The sequence below is a fragment of the Salarias fasciatus genome, chromosome 8 (genome assembly GCF_902148845.1).
Source record: "Salarias fasciatus chromosome 8, fSalaFa1.1, whole genome shotgun sequence".
NCBI classification, from domain to species: Eukaryota; Metazoa; Chordata; class Actinopteri; order Blenniiformes; family Blenniidae; genus Salarias; species Salarias fasciatus.
In genome coordinates, this window is record NC_043752.1 from 10,332,807 (window position 1) to 10,356,817 (window position 24,011).

Consider the following 24,011-nt stretch of genomic DNA (forward strand, 5'->3'; position numbering starts at 1 on the left):
GATGCGGCAGAGCAGCCAGGAAATAAAACTTATTTAATCATATTTATTTAGCAGTGTGCTTCACTGCAGTGCATTTAAAAATGAGGAGAGGTGTTCATTTGATTGATCAAGATTACACTCAGCTGGATTAAACTGACTTCTCTCCTTCTTCTTGTGACACTTGTGCCGGAAGCTGGCTTCGCCACTCTGCGCAACTTCACGGAAATTGCAAAATATTGTAGACACGCTCCGTTGACGGGCTGTGCCCGAAGTCCTCTTGCGCTGTGCTTAGATGAGGCGCAGTTCACGAAAATAGAGCTGCTGTGTTGTGACCGGTCTAAATGCTGGACATTCTCTTCTGGACGTTTTGTGAGAGACTCGAAGGCCAAAAGAGATGTTTTGCAAATGTTTTGTATTTCTTTATTTTTGTAGTTTTCACGGTGGAGGAGAGATGAAATAAAACTTGAAAAAAGACATCTGTATGATGCGTGGTCATTACTGTGGACTGGTGTGGCCACAAGTCACATCTGACTCTTATATTGAATTCTACGAAAAATAAAAACAGATGTATTGAGATGTATTGTGTCAGTGTTTAGATTAAGCTGTCAGTTTCACTGAAGATGTTTAAAAAGTTCATTTGTATGTAAAAAGTATGTATTGTCCAGTGGCCACACAGGAGGACGGTGAGCACCCCTACGCTGTGCAACAAAGAACTTCACAGGGTGTAATTCATGCCATCGGAAGAAATCGAACACAGGGAGAAGATGGTCCAACAAGAGACGCCAAGTCCAAACCACAGCCCCTCCCCATCAGTCTGGCCAGACATACTTCAGTACTGTGTTATTTGTCACCTATAAAATGGACGCCAGAAACCGTGTTGTCTTTTTTGCAGGACTCTTTAAAGAGAAGAGGGTCACTGGTCTCTGGTTTGGCTTCATCTGTGGAACATTTAGTTTGAAGTGTTTTAAGCTTTAACTCTAGAGTTGCTTTGGACGAGAAGTAGAAGTAGAAGATGATCGAGTCTTTTCTCATACTTCCACAACCTAAATCCGCTTTCAAGCCATCTGGCTGCTCAAGAAGTTTATTGAGCTGAATCACTGGAAAAAGACCAAAGCTGCACTGTTTCTGTTTTCCCTTTTTCAGCAGCCAAGCTTTTTCTTGTCTGTGTCACACATTATTACTGAAACTTGAAGGATTCAAAATCCCAGAAATCCAGTTTCAAAAGGAAATAAAGCTTGATTTTCAAATAAGGCAGTAAAGTAAAACCATACGTGTCTTTGATACATTTTTATTTGAAAACTTTCAGTGCATGGCAGCAAAATTTACCACACATTTAAAAAAAACAATGAAATTCAATTTGTTTGGAATGTGCAGTTCAGAGAGGGATACGATTTAGGAGCTGTGGTGGCTGCACGGGGGTGTATGACCATCACTCCTGCCTTATCAGGAGAAAGTCGCAGGTTTGAATTTAGTCTCTTTGTTAAATTTGCACGTTCTTGAATGGTGATCCATTTTCCTCCCACAGTACTCTCAGTCACTGTCCAGTAACCTGAACTCCCAAAAGCAGAAAGAAGATGGAAATATTGAAGAATATTATAATGTCTTGCAGTTTTGTATTTTAAGACTTTACAAAGTTTTGTGAGATATGATCTAGAGAAGAAGTTGTTAAGAATATACTTGGAATGACTCTGATTGATTATTACAGTTAGTATTTAAATTATTGTGTCCTATTTTAAATCAGATCCTTTTTCTGTTATAAAAGCACCCAAAGCTTTTTAATTCATGCAGATAAATCCTAAGCGCTCCAAATGATGTTCATCCACCATTTAATTTTGTCACAGCAGGCTTCTTTTCTTCACTGGACATCTGAAATCCACTGTGACAGCAAATGCAGAAATAATACGTTTCACAAATAAAATGAAGCGCCCTGCTGTTCCTGATTCTGCCACACGGGGTCAGTAGTGCTCGACAGAGATTAAATAATACTCAGTGGCTCATACAAATACGGTATAATAAATCAAAAATAAAATACTGTGTGAACGACATTAGTGTTTTTGTTTTTTTTCTTTGATACAGCTTCATTATCTTTCTTTTATGAAGTTTTTTTCCACAGATTTAACTCGAGTTCATAATCATGATGGGCATGATGGACATTCTTTTCATAACTGTGTTTTGGACATAGTAGTCAGAGTACTTTTTGTAGTCATCAGTCATGAATCCATAAGGTTTACCTGAGGAGAGCAAAAGTGAGAACGAAGGCATAATCATTAAATCATTAAACCAAAATGTATCAACAATCATTTTGTCATTTTTCAGAGGAAAGCCCTCGACAAATGTATACACAAAAGCAACACAACAATTGAAAATATGACTACATAGTTTTCAGAAGGATCCCTGCTCTCAGTCTAACATAAAGAACAGAAATGCTCGTAAATGCTAAAGTTGTCAGCAACAATAAACATTGTGATGACTGCCTCAGACTGAGAAGTCACTAGTGCCACCCAGTGTACAGATGTGACTCTTGAATACATGCTGCACTTTAAAGCTGGATGTGGACAGCCATGCCTGGGAGATTCGAGGCTCTATTAAACAACGATAAGCATCTGTTCACAGGTAGAAAGGTGTCAAAGTGTACCCTCATGAGGGAGTGGCTCACTGTGGCAATCTGCTAATGTAAAGCGTAGGAACAGAAACTGCTGATAAAAAAAGGTAAACTTCCTCTGAGGCCAATATCTGTCATTACAGCAGAACTAATTAATTCAGGCTTTTTGAGATTGGCATTGGACAGTATCAGACAGCTTTTTCGTATTATATAAGCATCCAATCCAGCAGCTGTTTCAGATTGGATGCACAAGAAGCCTTTGCTTTGGTGGGTTAGGAATACCTATAGGGGCTGTTCTGGAGAAATTTAGATTGCAATGGTTAAAACGTATTCTAAGTTTGTCTTAATTGCAGTTTGACAAATGGAAATGTGTGTCAGGATTCTGCTGTGGCACTCCATGGGCAATCCCAGTCTCCCTGGGTCCTGCTGATTTCTCATTGCATTCAGCTGGGGACTGCCACTCTGCCTGCCTGTTTAAACTTCTCCCAGCCACCTGGTCCGTGCCGGATCGTTATCCTAACTTGTCTGTTGTGCTGCAGCAGAGGTTCCTTCCTGCTCAGCCATTCTCTGTCAGGGATTATGCCTCGATCTCGACCTTGCCACACCACGCCTCGACCTAGCCACACCACGCCACGTCCTCGCCACGCCACGCCACGACCTCGCCACGCCTCAACCTCACTTTGAGCCTGCCTGCAGCACTGCGGCCAGGCTGCAGTCCTTGTGACTCTCAGCACTAAATAAACCTGTGCAAACTCATCTTGTCTCCGTCTCTCTGCGCTTGGGTCAAATGGCACTCCAATCATCACAGAACAATCCGGCCAGACCCCAGACCCAGCAGAGAGGCGCCCCGCCACACCCAAGGAACACTTGGATGCTGTTGAGGGTTACCTGCATCATCTGGGACAACAGATGAACGAGTGTGGGTCCATGGTGAGCCAATTAATGAAAGCAGAATCAGCCCTGGGTGCATCTGCTCTGCCATCGGACCCCCCCACCCTCAGTGACCAGTGGAGCGGTCTTCGGCCAGCGACGCATCTGTAACCCCCGTTACAAATAAACAGAGCACTTAAAGCGACACTAAAGAACTTTTCAACCTTAATAAAGCATTTTAATATCTTTTGTTATGAAACATCGACTTACAACTAGTTGAATGGTCCCTCTGTCATGGGCTGAGGGCGTCAGTATTGCTTTCACTTGGACAAAGCAACTGTGAGGAGGGTGGTAGGAACCCTGCACACTAAAAAGCTCCAAATGTGCGGACTGCTTTACGGCATGCGTCACATCATGATATAACATTGTTTAGCCACCATTAGATTCATTACCTCGTCTTTATCCGTCCTTCACACAGCCACTGGAAGCAAATGTATTCGAGTTCAGCCCGACAGCATGCCACCAGGAGCAGCATTTTATGACGTCATGCGCTCGTCCTCATGGGAACTGGAGTATTCCTTCAGGCAAAACACTACCGCTTTTGTCCACTGGCGCCGCCAAAATCAACAAAAACTGAAAGTTCCTTAGTGTTGCTTTAAAATAAATTTTCACTTACTATGTTACAGGTGTGTAAGCCAGGAAGAGAGTCAAAGCCCCGTTGGTGTGGTTGAACCACTGACCAATGTTTAGACTCCATCTTCATTGACATTCAAAACCTGTGAGCGATCAGAAAGAAGTTAAAACAAAACACTCGTATTTGGATTTGATTGCATGTCTGGTATTTAAGATTTATTCATTACTGACTTTTACTAAAGCCGGCATGCACACATTTCAATTTCCTCAAACCCGACTCTCAGTCTTTCGATTCCTGAGACATCATCATGCAACTCAAATATCTTGTGAAGTTATATTACAGACTATAAGTTGCATCACATGAAAATTCACATTGCGATTGTTGGAGGAGGCTCACCTGTTCCGAACGTATCGCATGAAGTCCTGATGCAAAACGTAGAAGCGACTCTCGTTGAACTGCCCGGAGTAATAACTTCTGGGCCTTAAGGGTGGAAATACAGCCAGAATGGTTCACATTATTATTCTTTTTGAACTTTGTTTTTTTCAATTATATAACATCGTCAATTCATTGCCTGACTCCCGGGGTGCACCACCAGGTTCTGGAGCTGCATCACAGCAGGCAGCTGATTCAGCAATGTCCACAATATTAACTGAAAATGAAGGGAAAATGTGCAAATCAGGACTCACATTTTTCCACAATACGCTCCAGAAGTCACATTTGTGCCTTTGAGGAGACCCTCAAGCCACTGGAAATCCTTCATGGCCTCAGGCATCATCACATACTTTATACCTGTCAGGGAGGAGAGTTGAAGACGATGCTACGGGAACAAAAACCATTTCACACCAGTATCCTGTGAGTTTCAGTACCTCATCATGTGGCGCTGACTTGTATCCAAACTTTTTCAGCAACTGTGGTGATTTAACGATGGAGTGAGCAGAGTGAACGTAGACCGATGTTCTGTGTCCGACGTCTGCTTCAAAGCCTGTGGTCATCGCTCCGTTCACCCTGTTAGAAAAAGACATCAAAACCAGACGTTTTCTGCTTGCTGACTTCTGGATCAATATTCACATTTTTGTAGTGCTAATTCCTTCCCCACCACTTTAAGGTGGCAGGTCAGGGAGAATATTTTTGGAATTTCTTTTGTTTTTGTGTTTCTTACTTTCTCTAATATGATATTTGGTACCACTTTGTAATAAGTGCACACTATAAAGCATTAGTAAATCATTAATAAAGCATTTGTAAGTGATCAACTTATTCTTTGACATTAGTTAAGCATTTATAAGTACATAAGTAGATGCCGTAAGTAGACGAAACTCAAGAATAGATAAAGTTCTTGCACACAAATATGTTCTCTCCAATTCAGAGATGATTCATCAGTCTCAGGCATCATTTGGCAAATATCCAGAGGAAAAAAACATCGGTTTTCCATTTACATCAAGTGATTTCTGCTTTTAGATTATTCATTCATCACCCATCGTCTCACATCGACCTACCGTCGTACTTGTACTGCATGAATGCAAATGGGCTGTTGAAGTGTGAGAGCCGGTTCCACTCACTCACGGCGCAGCAGGTGTTGATTGTAAACTCCAGCAGCCACCTTTGGGTGTTAGTTAATCCTCTCTGGACTCTCCTCTGTTTTGCCACAAGGAGGAGTCGGTGTGGCGCAGAGCGCCTCTCCCAACCCTCAGTCACACTGCAACAGAAAAGACAAGGCGAAGATTACAACTAATATCACATATTTATACCTTTATTATTATAGAACAATAAAATCATAACTGCAAATCCTATAAAAGCCAATTAAGTTGATTGCATTGTCAGACTAAGTGAACATTTGTGTGATTGAAAAGAAGTGCAAAGCCTCAACAACGTCAAAAAAAATTGCAGCTATGAAAGTCTTCATGAAATATGCCTTCAGTGAGACGTATATGAAATCACAGTGTAGATAAAATATTTATTTTCTTTATTGCATATACTGAGGGGAGTTTTTAGCATTTCCTGTGTTACTCTGCCATTAATTCAACTGTGTGATTTTGGAAGAAACAAGAAGGAATGTGAGAGTTAGTGAAAAGCATTAAGCTTTCAGCTGCTACAAAAGAAGCTGTTTAGACAATTATTTTGACAGTGGATGAACTGACAGGAGAATTAGTGCTCAGTGCAAAGTGCTCTTCACAGATTTAGAGAAATTTGGGATCAGTATTTGAGAGAAACAGTCTGTTTATGTAGATTGTATATTAAGACTCCATTTTTTTTCAGGAATCTGCAGCTGCATCAATATCTTTTGTTTGGGTTTTTTTGATTTTATTTTTTTCCACTGGAATTGGGCTGCAAACAATCTGTGGTGCAGTGGTTAGCGCTCTCAGAGCAAGAAAAGTCTCCCCAGTTGAAATCCAGCGGAGATTTGTGTGGGTTATTTTGCATATTCTCCTCTCGGTCCCAGTGATTGTCAAGCCAGCGTTTTGGGGCTGTGGGAGGAGAACGAAATATCCAAATTAAATTACATGCACGCACAGGGAGAACATGCAAACTTCACTCCCCTCAGCCAGCCTGGACATTTGGATATTCAGGTGCTACAGTAGCTGGTGTTTGTCACTGTGAGATGACCGGCAGAATAAGAACAATGTTGCCACCAGAGTCGTTAAAGGCTGTCGGTAAAAACCCTGAGCAATGCTGACTCAGTGCTGTGTGGAGTTGTGAAAGCGGACTGAAATTCTCTAAGATGTTGTGTCCCTTAAGGAAGGAGAGCGAGAGAGAGAGAGACAAAGCAGGTGAAGTGAATCCTTGAAGGAAGTGGGACGGGTGGGCAATCAATGAGACTCAAGAGAGAAAAGTAGAGGCAGGAGTCCAGGAAAACAAAGCAACCAAAGCCTATGGCAGCCATACGCCAAAGTCGGTCCTGAAGGGCCGACGCCCTGCTTGTTTTCCATGTCTCCCTGCTTCAACACACCTGAATCTAATGAAGATTCATGGCCAAGTCCACCAGAAAGCCTGATAACGAGCCTCATTGCAATCAGCTGTGTTGAAGCAGGGCTGTGTATATACACACACACACATATGTGTGTGTATATATATATATATATACACACACACATACATACATACACATATGTATATATATATATATATATATATATATATATATATATATATATATATATACATCCATCCATCCATCCATCTTCAGCCGCTTATCCGGGGCCGGGTCGCGGGGGCAGCAGTCTCAGCAGAGATGCCCAGACTTCCCTGTCCCCAGACACTTCCTCCAGCTCTTCCGGGAGGATCCCAAGGTGTTCCCAGGCCAGCCGAGAGACATAGTCTCTCCAGCGTGTCCTGGGTCTTCCCCGGGGTCTCCTCCCGGTGGGACATGCCAGAAAACCCCCAGGGAGGCATCCAGGAGGCATCCTGAACAGATGCCCGAGCCACCTCAGCTGGCCCTCTCGATGTGGAGGAGAAGCGGCTCTACTCCGAGCTCCTCCCTGGTGACTGAGCTCCTCACCCTATCTCTAAGGGAGCGCCCAGCCACCCTACGGAGGAAGCTCATTTCGGCCGCTTGTATCCGGATCTTGTCCTTTCGGTCATGACCCAAAGCTCATGACCATAGGTGAGGGTGGGAACGTAGATTGACCGGTAAATCGAGAGCTTCGCCTTTCGGCTCAGCCCTCTTCACCACAACGGACCGATACAACGACCGCATCACTGCAGACACTGCACCGATCCGCCTGTCAATCTCACGCTCCATCCGTCCCTCACTCGTGAACAAGACCCCAAGATACTTAAACTCCTCCACTGGGCTAGGGTCTCTCCACCTACCTGGAGAGGGCAAGCCACCTTGTTCCGGTTGAGGACCATGGCCTCGGATTTGGAGGTGCTGATCCTCATTCCTGTCGCTTCACACTCGGCTGCGAACCGCCCCAGTGCATGCTGTAGGTCCTGGTTCGATGAAGCCAACAGGACAAATCATCTGCAAAAAGCAGAGATGAATCCTGTGGTCCCCGAACCGGAACCCCTCCGGCCCCTGGCTGCACCTAGAAATTCTGTCCATAAAAATGATGAACAGAACCGGTGACAAAGGGCAGCCCTGCCGGAGTCCAAAATGCATCGGGAACAGGTCCGACTTACTGCCGGCAATGCGGACCACACTCCTGCTCCGGTCATACAGAGAACGGAGGGCCCTTAACAGGGGGCCCCGGACTCCGTATTCCCGGAGCACCCCCACAAGACACCACGAGGGACGCGGTCGAACGCCTTCTCCAAATCCACAAAACACATGTGGACTGGTTGGGCAAACTTCCACGACCCCTCGAGCACCCTATGGAGGGTGTAGAGCTGGTCCACTGTTCCACGACCAGGACGAAAACCGCATTGTTCCTCCTGAATCCGAGGTTCGACTACGGTTGGATCCTCCTCTCCAGTACCCTGGAATAGACTTTCCCGGGGAGGCTGAGGAGTGTGATCCCCTATAGTTGGAGCACACCCTCCGGTCCCCCTTTTTAAACAGGGGGACCACCACCGGTCTGCCAGTCCAGAGGCACCGTCCCCGACTGCCACGCAATGTTGCAGAGATGTGTCAACCAAGACAGTCCCTGCACAACCAGAGACTTGAGGTACTCAGGGCGAATCTGTCCACTCCGGTGCCTTGCCACCGAGGAGCTTACCGACCGCCTCGGTGACTTTGGCTTGGGTGATGGACGAGTCCACCTCTGAGACCTCAGCCTCTGCTTCCTCCACGGAAGACGTGGCGACGGGATTGAGGAGGTCCTCGAAGTATTCCTTCCACGTCCATGATATCCCCAGTTGAGGTCAGCAACCCCACCTCCACTGTAAACAGTGTTGGCAGAGACCTGCTTTCCCCTCCTGAGGCGCCGGACAGTTTGCCAGAATTCTTCGAGGCCGACCGATAGTCTTCCTCCATGGCCTCTCCGAACTCCTCCCAGATCCGAGTTTTCGCCTCCACAACCACTCGGGTGCAGTTCGCTTGGCCTGCCGGTACCTGTCAGCTGCTTCTGGAGTCCCGTGAGCCAACATGGTCGGTAGGACTCCTCTTCAGCTTGACGGCAGCCCTTACTTCCGGTGTCCACCACCGGGTTCGGGGGTTGCCGCCACGACAGGCACCAGAGACCTTACGACCACAGCTCCGGGCAGCTGCTTCGACAGTGGAGGTGGAGAACATGGTCCACTCGGACTCAATGTCTCCAACCTCCCTCAGGACATGAGAGAAGCTCTCCGGAGGTGGGAGTTGAAAACCATGCTGACAGAGGGTTCCACCAGACGTTCCCAACAGACCCTCACAATACGTTTGGGTCTGCCAAGTCTGTCCGGTTTCCTCCTCCGCCAGCGAATCCAACTCACCACCAGGTGGTGATCGGTCGACAGCTCTGCTCCTCTCTTCACCGAGTGTCCAACACACGCGGCCGAAGGTCAGATGACACGACAAACAAAGTCGATCATCGACCTCCGACCGTGGGTGTCCTGGTGCCAAGTGCACTTATGGACACCCCTGTGCTCGAACATGGTGTTTGTTATGGACAAACTGTGACTAGCACAGAAGTCCAATAACAGAACACCACTCGGGTTCAGATCAGAGAGGCCATGCGATCCAATCACCCCTTCCAGGTCTCACTGTCGCTGCCCACGTGGGCGTTGAAGTCCCCCAGCAGAACAATGGAGTCCCAGTCGGAGCACTGTCCAGCACCCTCCCAGGGACTCCAAGAAGGCCGGGTACTCTGCACTGCTGTTCGGCCCATAAGCCGAAACAACAGTGAGGCACCTATCCCCGACCCGAAGGCGCAGGGATGCGACCCTCTCGTTCACTGGGGTGAACTCCAAACACATGGCGGCGGAGCTGGGGCTATAAGCAAACCCACACCAGCCCGCCTCCTCTCACCGCGGGCAACGCCAGAGAAGTGGAGAGTCCAGCCCTTCTCCAGAGGTTGGGTTCCAGAGCCCAGGCTATGTGTGGAGGTGAGCCCGACTATATCTAGCCGGTATCTCTCAACCTCCCTTACAAGCTCGGGTCCTTCCCCCCCAATGAGGTGACATTCCATGTCCCTAGAGCTAGTCTCTTTGTCTGAGGATCGGGTCGCCGGGCACCCTGCCGTCGGCTGCCACCCAATCCACATTGCACCCAGCCCTACGATTCGATCAGCGGGTGGTGGGTCCACCAGAGGTATATATATATGTATATAATATATAAATATATATATATATATAATATATATATATAATATATATATAATATTATATATATATATTATATGTATATACATACATACATACATACATACATATATATATATATATATATATATATATATATATATATATATATATATATATATATATGTATGTATATATATATTTGTTTTTTTACATTCATCGTGATGATGAGGTTCGAATCCCTGAGTAAGACTCTTAACTCCCATCAGCTCCTAGGAGTGCCTTAATGCGGCACACCACCATGGGATGGGTAGGATAGAATGGGTAAATGTGAAAAAAGGGATTTTCCCAAAGATGAATTAACTATGATTAGCTTTTCTTGTGCAATAAACCAAAATTGAATGACGGTGGATTGTGTGTGTGTGTGTGTTTTGTGTGTGTGTGTGTGTGTGTGTGTGTGAAAGAGAGAGAGCGAATACGCATGGTTTTGTGTGTCAGTGCTCTGTGAGTCAGCCCTGCCCAGTCGCCTTGACGATAAGGTAACACCCAGGCGGCTCACCTTTGAGCATATTGAAGGGAAAGCAACCTGGCTGATGGTTAATGATAATCTAGTCCTTTACCTCTCAGGAATGGCTTTTCAGGTCTTTAGGATTTTTGTACTTCTCTTTTTTGTATCAGTGATCTCTATACTTGTTTTTAACATGGGGACAAATGTCCAACAGCTACAGGTAAGCAAGTTTTTAACTGAAGGAAAGTACTTCATTTTTTTTCTGGTAAATTTCTTGATGTGGTTTGATGTTCATTTTCAGATGGAAAGTTTCATGAACAAACATGGAGGAAACAGAAGTTCACTTGAAAATCACTTTACAGTGTTGTTTATAGGAGAAAATGCCACCCTGGTGACAGAGCCGAAACCTAATCCGAGACTCCGATGCCCGTACTCGACAAAAAATCGTTTGAGAAGGCTCCTGTGTGGGATTTTGATGATGTTTATAACCAGGATGCCCCCCCTCGACCCGCAGTAAGCATGCAAAGACAGGATGGGAAGAAACAAACCACATAAACCTGAGGGATGTGAGGTTGAGGAGACTGAAATTGCTCATTTATCAGCTTTGTGCCTGCGAGCATGATTTGTTTCTTTTTTACATAAAGGGCTCATTTGAATTTCTTCGTTCTTTTTTTGTTGTTGTTTTGTTTAACCCCTATAAGGTTTAAAGTCAGTTCATCATTTTCCTGTTCATTTTGTGATGTGTTTTTCTTCTCAGATGTGTGCCCAGTCACTGAGAAACTCAAAGGATGAATTCTTCATGAAGGCTTTTCTTCCCAACGTCCGTTTATTTCTACACAAAGACAGCATCAACATGAGCGAGTGGAACCGGCTTTCACATTTTAACAATCCCTTTGGTTTTATGGAGTATAAATACGAGGGTAAGTTACTTGGGAACTTCTCCTCATGGAACATTGTGAACATGTCTTTTATTGGCTGTAACAAACTTAAAGTCATCGTGGGATGATCATGGTTATGAGATTTCCTTTTGTCTCTGGATTTCCAGAGCAACCCTATCCAACTGTCTTTGTGAAGTAAACAACTGTAGCACTCTGAGGTCACTGTGTGGCCCTTTTTCTTTGTTTGGTAGATGTGATGTGATTAAAATTAAATTAGTCTCAAAGGCTACAATGAGGTCAAAGGTCCAGGTAAAATATCATCTGAAACGGGCAATTACTGACACAGCCAGCAGTAAAACAAATGCTGCAAAAACATGCTTCTCTGTGTTGCTTTTCACAGATGTGACCCCTGTCCTGAAACTGATTCCAAAGCCCAAAGAGCCACTGCTTTCCCCCAAACCAGGGAGCAACGGCTGTGTGCGCTGTGCAGTGGTGGGGACTGGAGGAATCCTCAACGGCTCCAAAATGGGGGCAGAGATTGACGCTCATGATTACGTCTTTCGGTAAGGAAAGCTAAAGTGGAGAACACTTTTCTTTAGTTTAGGATCAAATGATTTGCGATGGACTTTTAAAGCAATGCGACTAAACTGAAGGGGGGGGAGCAGATTAAAACTGTCCTTTGTTGACATTACTACTTTCTGAACTACTTTCCTATTTTCCTTCTGTGGATGCTGCCTGCCCTTCGTAGTCTGAGAAATATCATCTGGATGGGATGTTTTACTGAGCTGACACTCTGACTGACCAGCTGGTGGAACCGTTTCAGATGTGAGATGCTGTCAGCGTGACAGTCAGCCTGCGCCCTGATGTGACTGAACAGATTAAATATTCAGTTTAAAAGCTGCAGGCTTATTTACATTTGATACCATTAAAAGCTCCTCAGTTCGGACCTTGTTGACACTACACTCTTTCTATGAAAGGTAATGATGTATGAATGTTGAGTGACCTGTTTGAGGAAACCTCTCTGTTTCGAAATAGATCAAATATTTACTTGATCACAATGGCTTGTTCTTTGTGACCTTTGTTTTCTTTTTTTTGTTAGTTTTTCCTCCATGAATGCCTCACTGCCATCACCCTCCACCCTGCTCTTTATCTAGATCCTAAAATTCATGTTTTAACACTGTGGTTTCTTTGCATTTGGTTATATGAGCTTCTGTTATCCATATGCCAGTGTGTGCATACTGAAGGTTGAGTTTGTTGAGAATTCGAGGGGGGGGCAAGTAATTCCAGGATGTTTGATGAACAGTTTGTATTGACCGAAGGAGTGACCAAAAATCAATCACTCAACTTTTTGGACTAATCGTTTGCATTGTAATCATGAGTGCACTCCGGTTTTGTTGCTGTTTAAACTCCACCTTTCATGTACTCCCCCCGTATTGGTCTGGAAGGCCTTTTGTTCTTTTTCTTTGCACAGACGTGTAAGAAGAGACCATTTGTCTCATCAGGTCACTGGAGCACAGGCAGCGCTCATCTGGAAGTCCTGTTTTTCTGAAAGAAGTATTACACCGGTAGATTTACATCTGCCGTGAATCACATGCATAGAAAAGTACCTAGATTCTAAATCAACATAATCGATGGCCACACAGTTAAATGTATCCGATGATAGAAATGTTGGCTATCGTCATTTATGCTGAAATGGGAAAAAGCACAACAGAGTGAAATTTAATAATTTGTATGATTAAACGTTTTCCTTCATGTCAGAATTGAAGAAGCAAATCTTTTAATTTGTTATATTATGCCACAAAGGAGAAATACATCCACATGAGCATGCCTCTGCATCAATAAATGCATTTGAGGGGAAAAAAAACCCAAAACAACAACAACAGTTTCTCACAGTGAACAAAGTTTCCAGGCTCAGATTACAAAATAAGCTCATTTTACAATCCCAGTCTGCTGGGCCAGTTTATCGTCAATGAGCTTGAAATTTCAGGCCTTGATGAAGTTCACCTCATTGAGTACCTGGCTTCATATTGTATTGTGAGTTGTGAAAAGGACAGGCGTGGTTTTGGTTGTAATTCAAACGAAAAAGACCGAAAGTACAGACGCTATAAACCATTGGGAAGAGACATAATCGCTTAGAAAATTCAAGATTTGTTGAATAATCAATAAACTTGATATGAACAACTGATCTTTTTTGAAGTTAAGTTGATTTAACGTTTCACGGCGAGTCTGCCCTGTCTAAGATGATGAAATTCCTTCCACGAGTCACTGCCCCGTCTTGCACAAGATTTCCAACAGCTAATCCAGGCTCTGACAGCGGTTAAAACGACTAACACACAGTGAGAAATGAGTTTTACAGGAAACAAAGACACGGGCACACACAGTGTGTTATTGTATGATACATGCTTTGTCGGTGTGTTCATATAATGAGAATCTAGCAAGAAAAGTGAGAAGCACAGTAAACAAACCCGGCTTCAATAGGATAGAATGTAAGTGAAACTGCAATCAGTCAAACTCACCACGAGGTTCATCTTACAAGTTGGAAATTTTGATTGAAATTTGCACTTAATTATGAGTTTCAGGTGAAAAGATCACAACTTTTGGTGTTGTTTGATGTGTGTAAGGCAAGCTTATACAGCCTGAAACAAAAGCATAAACCACTCCAACTGTTACACCACTGAGTTGCAAGACATATAATTATAATATGTTACGCAAAAACACAAACTGGAAATGAAAGTTTGTAAAAACAACAAAAAATGTTGTTTATCCTCACTTCTGTCTCCAGCATGAATGTTGTGGAAGCACCTGGTAACATGCACTGTTCCTATACATTGGAGCTTCCTCTTGCCTCTATTTTATGACATGTGTGAACTCAGGAGGATCATAAACTTTGCCCTGGTGAAAATTAACCTGCTGAAATAATGCTAGTTGTGTTTGTGTGGCAGGATGAATGGTGCAATCACTCAGGGCTATGAGGAGGATGTGGGGAACAGGACATCAGTGTATGTTCATACAGCTCACTCCATCACCACATCACTCTATTTGCTCAAGAAATATGGATACCAGGCTGCCCCCCATGATGAGGTGCTGAAACTGGAAAAGGTTTTTGCAAACGTTTTTCCTTCTTTACACACATAACAATGTCTTCTGTACTGTCACAGGGTATCAAATATGTGATGATTCCTGAGGGGCAGAGAGATTATAACTGGCTCAACGGTCTTCTCAAAGGAGAAAAAATCACTAAGGGTCCCTACCGCAACAAGGAGTAAATATCCCGCCTTTCATCAAGATAGTGGTTTAACTGATCTTTGTTGCATTGACTTTTTGTGTTGTAAAATAAAGCAGAAAAATAGACGTTTATTATTTCTTCTTCATTGTTGATGTTCTAATATAAATGACCTTTCTGCAGCAATACATTCATTATGTGACGCTTTTGCCTAAAAAAAAAGATCTTTACTGTTCTTATCATTTTGAACCTTCAGGCCAAGGAAGTTCTACTCAGGTCAGTTCAATGAGACCCGCTTCTATGTTCTGCACCAGGACTTCCTCCGGTACGTCAAGAACAGGTCAGTATCCCAGAACGATCCTGTTTTGAGAGCCGGATTGTTTTGCTTGATTTCATTTAAACTGTCAGGAACACTGCTTGAACTACAGAAACAAGTCTTGAAGAGGTCAGCGTAACATACACGACATGTCCGAGATATTTGCATCATCTTTGCAAACCATGATGAAAAAAAAAGGACAAACCAAACAATCAAGTTTTTCTTGAAGAGAGGCACCAGTTGAAACCTTTAATCATATGCAGGTTGCTTTCAATGTATAAGTCATGTCTGTGACATTAAAGAAAACAATGATTTAAAAAACTGTTTTGAAACTAGCTTTATGTGGAGACTGTGGTCATTATAGGTCGTAATTGCTTGGTCTCCTTTGCATGACAGACATTCTGCGCAACAACAAAGAAAAGGTGTGGTTTTATAATTGGGCTGAAAGTTTCTCTGAACTCAAGTATGATCTTCCAGCAAAATACACTTGGAATGAGATATGTGTAGTCTACTAAGCTGCCACTAATGTAACTGTCATGAAAACCGTGCAGCAGAAGTGGCATAACTTTTTGCAATATTGAGAAATCCTGCAGAAGCTACACTACTGTATCTCCATGTCTCACCTCACTGAAACTAAGTCATTGTTATTCCTAAAGTGAATAAATGCTCCAGATGTTCCATTTAAAGGGCCACTGGACCCTCTGGTTTTGTGTGTAAAGCTTTTATCGGGTTTGTACATGATCATCCAGTTGTCTTCATTTCCCGCAGGTTTTTAAAATCAAAAAGTCTCAATCGCCGCTACTGGGCGATATTCAGACCAACCAATGGAGCGTTTGCCATCTTTTTGGCTCTGCAAACGTGCGACACAGTGAGTTCCTGTCCATATGACTCATGAACATACCGGCTATGGGTCATACATAAGTGCCAGCCGAGCATCACACGAGACACCTTGTTATGAGAAAAATAACATTTCCTTAACTGTTTTGACTTCTGGAAACTGCTTTCAGATGAAGTGTGCAAAAAGATACAGGTTTGACGAGCTTCTCTGGTTCACAGGAAAGTCTCTTGGTTTGGCTTCCAAGTTGTAGAGACATGTTGACCCATTAAAACCTTGAGAATATAGAAGTACTGAGTTTGAAAAGTGCTGATACGCTTCAAGTCACAAGTCATAAGCTGGTTTAATCTCTGTTGAATTTACCCTTCCACACTTTGCAATATTAAAATAATGTGAAATCTCAAAGAATATGTTACTGAGGCCCCGTTTAAACTCAAAACCCTGAAGTGGAAAGCATTGTTTGTGCTTTCTCCTTTCAGAAGGTTTTGTGTTTTCACTTGAATGTAATGTAAATGGTGCCTGGGTCTGTAGTAGCGTAAACAATGAAAAGCACCATGGGGACTGAGCTATCACAAACCAAAAGAAAAGGTATATATGAAAGGGATTGAATTGTGTTTAATATCCTTTTAAATAAAACAATACAACAAAAAGTCACAATCACTTTAAAACAGGCCAAATTGGTTAGAAAAACGTATACAAGATGAACAGAAAAGAAACTCATTAACAGAAACACACCGCGTCCAGCAGAGAATGGTACGTGCAGTCTTTAAAACTAAACTGTTACAGCAGACATAAAATACAGTTGCAAGAAAAACAAGCACCTATTTTTGTGTAAGGCTTAAGGTCATTCCTGTTTTAAAGTTGAAACTGAAAAACTCATACGTGCTGTGCTTCATATAAAAGCCAGTGTGGCGTCATGCGGACAAATTCTTGATGGTGGCCTCCACCCCAAACTGTAGCAGTGACTTCGACTATTGAGGCCTCTGATTGCTGCGCATTCTTTTCTTTTTATAAAAAAAATGACCCTTAACAGCCTCCCTGACTGCCTCAAGCTGCTGGAGTTGCCGGGGTTGGTTGTAAAAATCTGCAGCAGATCTGGAAAACCTGTGGTAACTGTCATGGGCAGGTCTCTTTGTTTGTAAAATACACTGCAGGCATTTCCGTAATGACCAGATCATTATCTCATTAATCATGACAGAACCAAATGTTTTATATTTTTTTTTTGTCGTAATTATAATTATGTAATTACTTCTGAACAACTGGCAATTTATTTTTAGCACCACACTATTTGTGAAGGGACAACAACTGATAGAGAGAACTCAAGATCATCTGCATTGAAACCCGAGTCCCCCTCCTTTCTGTCTTCATGCTGCCTTCAGGTGGTACGCGTACGGATTCATGACCAAGGACTACATGAAATACTCCAACTACTATGTTGAAAGGGGGACGAAGACCAAAGTGACTTTCTACAGCAACCATGACTACATACTCGAGAAGGGCTTGTGGCACAAGCTTCACAACAGTACAATTTTAAAGCTGTATCAGAGGACATCAGAAACAGAGGGAGAAAAACCAGCGCCGCCCTTGACACGCCGAGGACACGGTTCAAAAGAGAGCCATATTGTTTATGTTTCTGTTGACGAATGATTGTATCAAATGCATCCATGGTGTGTCAAAGACGGGTTTACTTTTTATCGTAAGAAGCTGGGATGGGTAGTAACTGTTTTTTTTTTCACAATTTGATGTTACAGTGTTTTTTTTTTTTTTTTTACAATAATGAAGTATTGGGCACGAATTTAAGGTTAAAGTTTCCATATGAAAGAGCTTTTGTGAAACTCAAATCTTTTCATCTGTTTGTGTCTTTCATGAACAAATGAGAAAAGTCATGTGACTGTCTGTAAGACAAAGCAGTCAGGCTGAATCTCATTTGCCCTTCCCTTGGCCCTTCCCCAAGTGTTCACGTGGAGGGGTAGGAGTGTCCCAATTTGTCATTATGACGTAGGGGGAGGGCCAAGAAGGAGGGCCAGTCACCCCTCCAAAGGAGATTCTCGAGAGGCACAATTCAAATGGAGGGGTATGATCCAGTGGCGGCCGATGGCGAGGGCCGCTTGTTCTGTCAACCTAGACCATGACTTGCGGGTGGGGTTATTGACTTCCGCATTGGTGGGAGCGATCGTTCCACACCCCCACTCATTCCAGGCGCATTACCAAACACAACAGATAGAGGGTTCTTTTCAATTACTGTTTCTTCAACACTGCCCGCCTGGAATGCACGGGTGGAAACGAGCGCCCCCGCCAATGCGAAAGTGAACTAACCCCGCCGGGGTTCGAGGGGTTAACTTTCTGCCCTACCCCTTCGCACTCCGTTTTTCTAGGGGTAGGGCTCAGGGGGAGGGGCCAAGGGGGAGGGCCTAAATCTTTCAAGGCACAGGATCGTTTTTCATTTATGATTTATGTGATTTAACCAGAATTGTGGCACAAAGAAACAGAAATAATGCTTCATTCATCTCTGTCTGGGATGTGGCAGAGTGGCCAGGAAATTAAACTATTTAATCATATTATTTAGCAGGTGCTTCACTGCAGTGCATTTAAACCCACTCAGCTGGGTTAAACCCACTTTCTCTCCTTCTTCTGTGACACTTTGTGCTGGAAGCGTGGCTTCGCCGCTCTGCGCAACTTCACGAAAATTGCAAAATATTCTAGACACTGCCATTGAAGGGCTGCACCCCAAGTCCTCCTGCGCTGTGCTTAGATGAGGCTCAGTTCACGAAAAGCAATCAATCAATCAATCAATTTATTTTTGTATAGCCCAGTATCACAACAACAGTTGCCTCAGAGGGCTTCACATGTTACATTGGTCGGTAAAAATAAAACAGTGAATAAGCATAATGTTAATATGTCAAATTTACACTAACGAGACAAAACAAAGCACCACCAGCCTTAGACCCTCACATCTGCAAGAAAAAACCCCAAAAACCCAGTGGGAAAAGAAGAAATCTTGGGGAGCACCACAGTATGGAGGGATCCCTCTCCCAGGGACGGACAGCTTTGGCAACAGCTAGCATGAGACAATGAGAAGTAAAGCCTAGGGCTATGTTGTGTACAGTCCGTTGTTACGGTCTAGCACAAGAATCACGGATCTCAGAAGATAGAACTGAAGCCAGTCCGTGGGCAGCACCGACAGGAGTGTCCTCCCAGTCCGGATGGAGCTGTTCTAGGCCCTCGTAATAATGGAAGTCCAGCAACTGAAACTCGAGAAGACTCCCCCGCGAAGGGGGGACAACCGGTGGAAAAGCAATGAACGGACTAAAGGGAATAACATTCAGATATTAGAGGATAGGGCTCAGTGGACCGTACTTCCCACAGCATTCCGCTCCTGGGGCAGCTTTGTGGATAGTTTAGTATTTAAACTAGTATTTAGTTAGTATAGTTTAGTTTAGAATCCCGAGCTGACCTGATCATAGGCTGCATCGAAGAGAAACGTCTTGAGCCTAACCTTAAATGTGGAGACTGTGTCTGCCTCTTGACACCACTTGGAAGCTGGTTCCATAACAACGGTGCCTGATAGCTTAAGGCTCTTCCACCTAGTGTCCATTTAGAGACTCTAGGAGTCACCAGTAACCCTGCATTTTGAGAGCGAAGTGCTCTGATTGGTTGATAAGGCGTTTAAAGCATCTTGGAGATAGGTCGGAGCCATCCCATTAGGATTTTGTAAGTGAGGAGAAGGATTTAAATCTACTCTAAACTCGACAGGGAGTCAGCGAAGAGAGATTTTAGAACGGGAGTAGTGTTCACGTTCTTCTAGTTCCAGTTAATAATCTGGCGGCCGCCTTTTGAACCAACTGAAAGTTTTAATGCACTTTTTGGGCAGGCTGCAAGAAGGAGTTGCGTAGTAGTCCAGTCTAGTAGAAACAAATGCATGGATGAGTTTTTCTGCATCGCTTCGAGGTAGATGTTCTTATTTTAGCTATGTTGCACAAGTGGAAAATATGCTGTTTACAAGCCAGGTGATGGGTGTTTTTAAAGGAGATATCCTGATCAAATAAGACCCCGAGGTTCCTAACAGTCGAGGAGGAGGATACACTTACGTTATCTAAGGTGATAATCTGTTCAGAGACTCCTCTCAGTTATGGGGGCCTAGTATAATGACCTCTGTTTTGCCAGGATTAAGACGGAGATAGTCGTAGTCATCCAGTTTTTAATTTCTCTGATACAGTCACTGAGTCTGTCTATTTGATTAGTTTGATCAGGTTTCATACATAATACAAGTTGTGTGTCATCTGCATAGCAATGAAAAATGATATCGTGACTTCTAATTAGTTCCCCCTAAAGGAAGCATATAACACAGAAATAAAATTGGCCCAAGCACGGACCCTTGATGGAACCCCATAACTGACCTGGAGCACGGTGAGGACTGTTGGTTAAGTGAACACAATTGGTACCTGTTAGATAAATAGGATTTGAACCAGCAGAGGGCTTTTCCTCTGATGCCACCCTCACATTTCTAACCTCTGCAGGAGAATATTGTGGTAATTGTATCAAAAGCTGCACTGAGGTCTAGGAGAACCAGGATGAGACTAGACCTGCGTCAGCCGCCAATAGCAAGTCATAGTGACTTTAATAATGCAGTCTCAGTGCTGTGATAAGCTCTATATCCTGACTGAAATTTCTCAAATAAACTATGTCCTGTAGTGGCGGCAAAGCTGTTTAACCACGACTTTTTCCCGAACTTTTGAAAAAAAAGGCAGATCGATATCGGTCTGTAGTTGGCTAGAATATCAGGATCAAGATTAGGTTTTTTCAGCAGTGGTTTGATTACTGCAAACTGTGGTTTGGGTCCTGTGGCACATAACCAATTTCTAGAGATGTATTTATTATAGTTAAGATTGTATTTAAGATAACTGGAATAATATCTTTGAAACGCTTAGTTGGAATTGGATCAAGGAGACAGGTCAAAGTTTTAGAAGACATTACAATCGAAGTAATCTCATCCCCATTTACTGGTGAGAAAACTATCTAGTATTTCAGGTGGCGACAGGGCTGGATTCCCTGAGCTTAATCTGAGGAAAGCGCTTCTCTGAGTTTGCCTCTGATGGCTATGATTCATCATTAAAGAATTTAAGAAAGTCATGGCAGTTTAAAGATTCTGGGATTACTGGTTCCACTACAGTATGACTGTTTGTCAGTCTGGCTACAGTGTTGAACAGAAACCGAGGGTTATTTTTGTTTATTTCTATTAAACAAGAGTAATATAATGTCTTGCTTTAAAAGAGTTTGTTTATAGCTTACAAGCTACATTTCCAAGCCTTCAGAGATTGTTCCGATTTAGATTTATGCCACAGTCTTTCTAATTGTCGAGTTTTATGTTTGAGAACACGGGTTTCAGAATTAAACCATGGAGCAACGCGCCTGGGTCGATTAGTTTTCAGCTGCAACGGAGCCACTACGTCAAGGGCAGATTTTAGTGAGTGCGTAGCACTGTCAACAAACTGATCACTATTATCACCACTGGTCAATAAGCTCATTTCTGTGAGTTCACAAGATAATGCAGCAAATGCAGGTTGGATCAATTCTTTTTACCGAGCCACAGATTTTTCAGATAATATCCGTATCAGCTGAATTTTATCTTTTTGAGCAGAGTAGTCTTCAATCAAAACCTGAAAAGTAATCAAAAAATGGTCTGAGAGTATGGTGTTCTGAGGGAGAACATTTAGGTTACTGACCTCTATCCCATATGTAAAGACCAGATCCCAGACCAGGGGGGGGGTTTGGTGCTGAGGTTGTCGGGGGGGCAGCGCGGTACTCACATGCAGCGTCGGAGCATGGAGTGTCGGGTCGGAGTGCCCCTTGTACGGCCACGTTGCCCTCCGCTCTACACTGCGTCCGAGGCGGCCGCCTAGTTCCCCTATCCCCATTCAAACCGCGGCGCACAAAACGACGCCATGACTGCATTTGCACTTCATGCCATTAGGTGCGCTGTTGCATGTTCAACCTTATTTTACACAGACACCACAGAGGAAGAAGGCGCCGCAGCCGCTGCAGGCTCTCTCTGCATGCTGTAGAAAAAGAGTGTGAGCCGGTAAGACGTGGTAAAATGTTCATTGATGCGATGCACCGTTTTTTCAATAAAAGAGAAGAACTGAACGACCGTTTCCGCACATTTTCTTTACGTTGTATCAATTAAACTGTATCTCAAGTAGTTTGTGTACTCAAAAGACCAAGATTCCTTGCGCAGAACATGCGCAGAACAGTATTTCATGTCCTTTTCGACCGGGTTTTTAATATGAATATGAGCACATTCAGGGTTTTGCGCGTGTTTATGTGGCTGTGTGCCATGTAATGTATCATTCCGTCAATATTCCAGTTAATAAAGAGTTTTTGCCTATATATAACGTACTTAATCTCGCGGCATTCGATCTCGCGAGATCCTCGCGGCATTGCGATCTCGCGAGATCTCGTGACACGAGATCTCGTCCCATCCCCAGTATTAAGCTTTTCAAAAGAGTTGAATTTAACATTAGTTTTGGGTTAAAGAAGAAGACTGGAGTGCGATATCACTGCCACACCTCCACCTCGACCTGTTGATCTCGCTGTTTGGAAATTAACATAGGTTGGAGGGGTACATTCGTTGAGCCTCACATAGTCATCTTGCTGAAGCCAAGTTTCTGTTAGAGCAAGGAGATCAATGTTATTGTCACCGATAAGGTCATTAACTAACAGAGATTTAGTGGAGATTGCTCTAAAGTTTAGTAGACCACATTTTATGTATTTCCAACTGGAAAAGTTATTCTGTCTCGTACAGGTGTTAAGCTTTTTACCACTGACTTTTTTTTTAATGCTTTGAGCACTATGGACAGACACAGTCTCTGTTTGCCTAGGTAAACCTCCATGCTTGACTTGTAGAAATCCGGGAGCAGGATTAGTGACAGGATCAGCAAGATCAACAGAGGAGCGTTCTACACGACTGCTCTGCGCCCAGGGCTCATGAGCCACGTGTGTTGTGACCTGTCTAACTGCTGGACATTCTCTGTTGGACGTTTTGTGACAGACTTTAAGGCCAAAAGAGATGTTTTGCAAATGTTTTGTATTTCTTTATTTTTGTAGTTTTCACGGTGGAGGACAGATGAAATAAAACTGGAAAAAAGACATCTGTATGATGCGTGGTCATTACTTTGGACTGGTGTGGCCACATCTGACTCTTATATTGAATTCTACGAAAAATAATGTATTGAGCTGTATTGTGTCAGTGTTTAGATTAAGCTGTCAGTTTCACTGAAGATGTTTAAAAAGTTCATTTGTATGTAAAAAGTATGTATTGTCCGGTGGCCACGCAGGAGGACGGTGAGCACCCCTACGCTGTGCAACAAAGAACTTCACAGGGTGTAACTCATGCCATCGGAAGAAATCGAACACAGGGAGAAGATGGTCCAACAAGAGACGCCAAGTCCAAACCACAGCTCCTCCCCATCAGTCTGGCCAGACATACTTCAGTCCTGTGTTATTTGTCACCTATAAAATGGACGCCAGAAACCGTGTTGTCTTTTTTGCAGGACTCTTTAAGAGAAGAGGGTCACTGGAGTCTCTGGTTTGGCTTCATCTGTGGAACATTTAGTTTGAAGTGTTTTAAGCTTTAACTCTAGAGTTGCTTTGGACGAGAAGGTAGAAGATGATCGAGTCATATTTTTCTCATACTTCCACAACCTGAATCCGTTTTCAAGCCATCTGGCTGCTCAAGAAGTTTATTGAGCTGAATCACTGGAAAAAGACCAAAGCTGCACTGTTTCTGTTTTCCCTTTTTCAGCAGCCAAGCTTTTTCTTGTCTGTGTCGCACATTATTACTGAAACTTGAAGGATTAAAAATCCCAGAAATCCAGTTTCAAAAGGAAATAAAGCTTGATTTTCAAATAAGGCAGTAAAGTAAAACCATACATGTCTTTGATACATTTTTATTTGAAAACTTTCAGTGCATGGCAGCAAAATTTACCACACATTTAAAAAAACAATGAAATTCAA

The 24,011-nt window shown here is 43.4% G+C and overlaps 2 protein-coding genes across 2 annotated transcripts; one reads left to right on the forward strand and one right to left on the reverse strand.

The window, feature by feature from the left end:
- Positions 1 to 4,477: 4,477 nt before the first annotated feature.
- On the reverse strand, positions 4,478 to 9,107 carry LOC115393768 (alpha-N-acetylgalactosaminide alpha-2,6-sialyltransferase 1-like). Its single transcript, XM_030098873.1, has 4 exons — positions 9,073 to 9,107; positions 4,952 to 5,090; positions 4,772 to 4,902; positions 4,478 to 4,565 (listed from the first exon to the last, which is right to left on the reverse strand). Exons 1-4 carry the CDS (start codon positions 9,105 to 9,107, stop codon positions 4,478 to 4,480), a joined length of 393 nt encoding a protein of 130 aa, XP_029954733.1.
- Positions 9,108 to 10,816: 1,709 nt separating this feature from the next.
- On the forward strand, positions 10,817 to 18,556 carry LOC115393857 (alpha-N-acetylgalactosaminide alpha-2,6-sialyltransferase 1-like). Its single transcript, XM_030098974.1, has 9 exons — positions 10,817 to 10,966; positions 11,048 to 11,259; positions 11,504 to 11,666; positions 12,025 to 12,187; positions 14,567 to 14,705; positions 14,783 to 14,886; positions 15,104 to 15,187; positions 15,932 to 16,031; positions 17,378 to 18,556. The coding sequence occupies exons 2-9, from the start codon at positions 11,170 to 11,172 to the stop codon at positions 17,435 to 17,437; spliced, it is 903 nt and encodes a 300-aa protein (XP_029954834.1). The 5' UTR covers positions 10,817 to 10,966; positions 11,048 to 11,169; the 3' UTR covers positions 17,438 to 18,556.
- Positions 18,557 to 24,011: the final 5,455 nt, after the last annotated feature.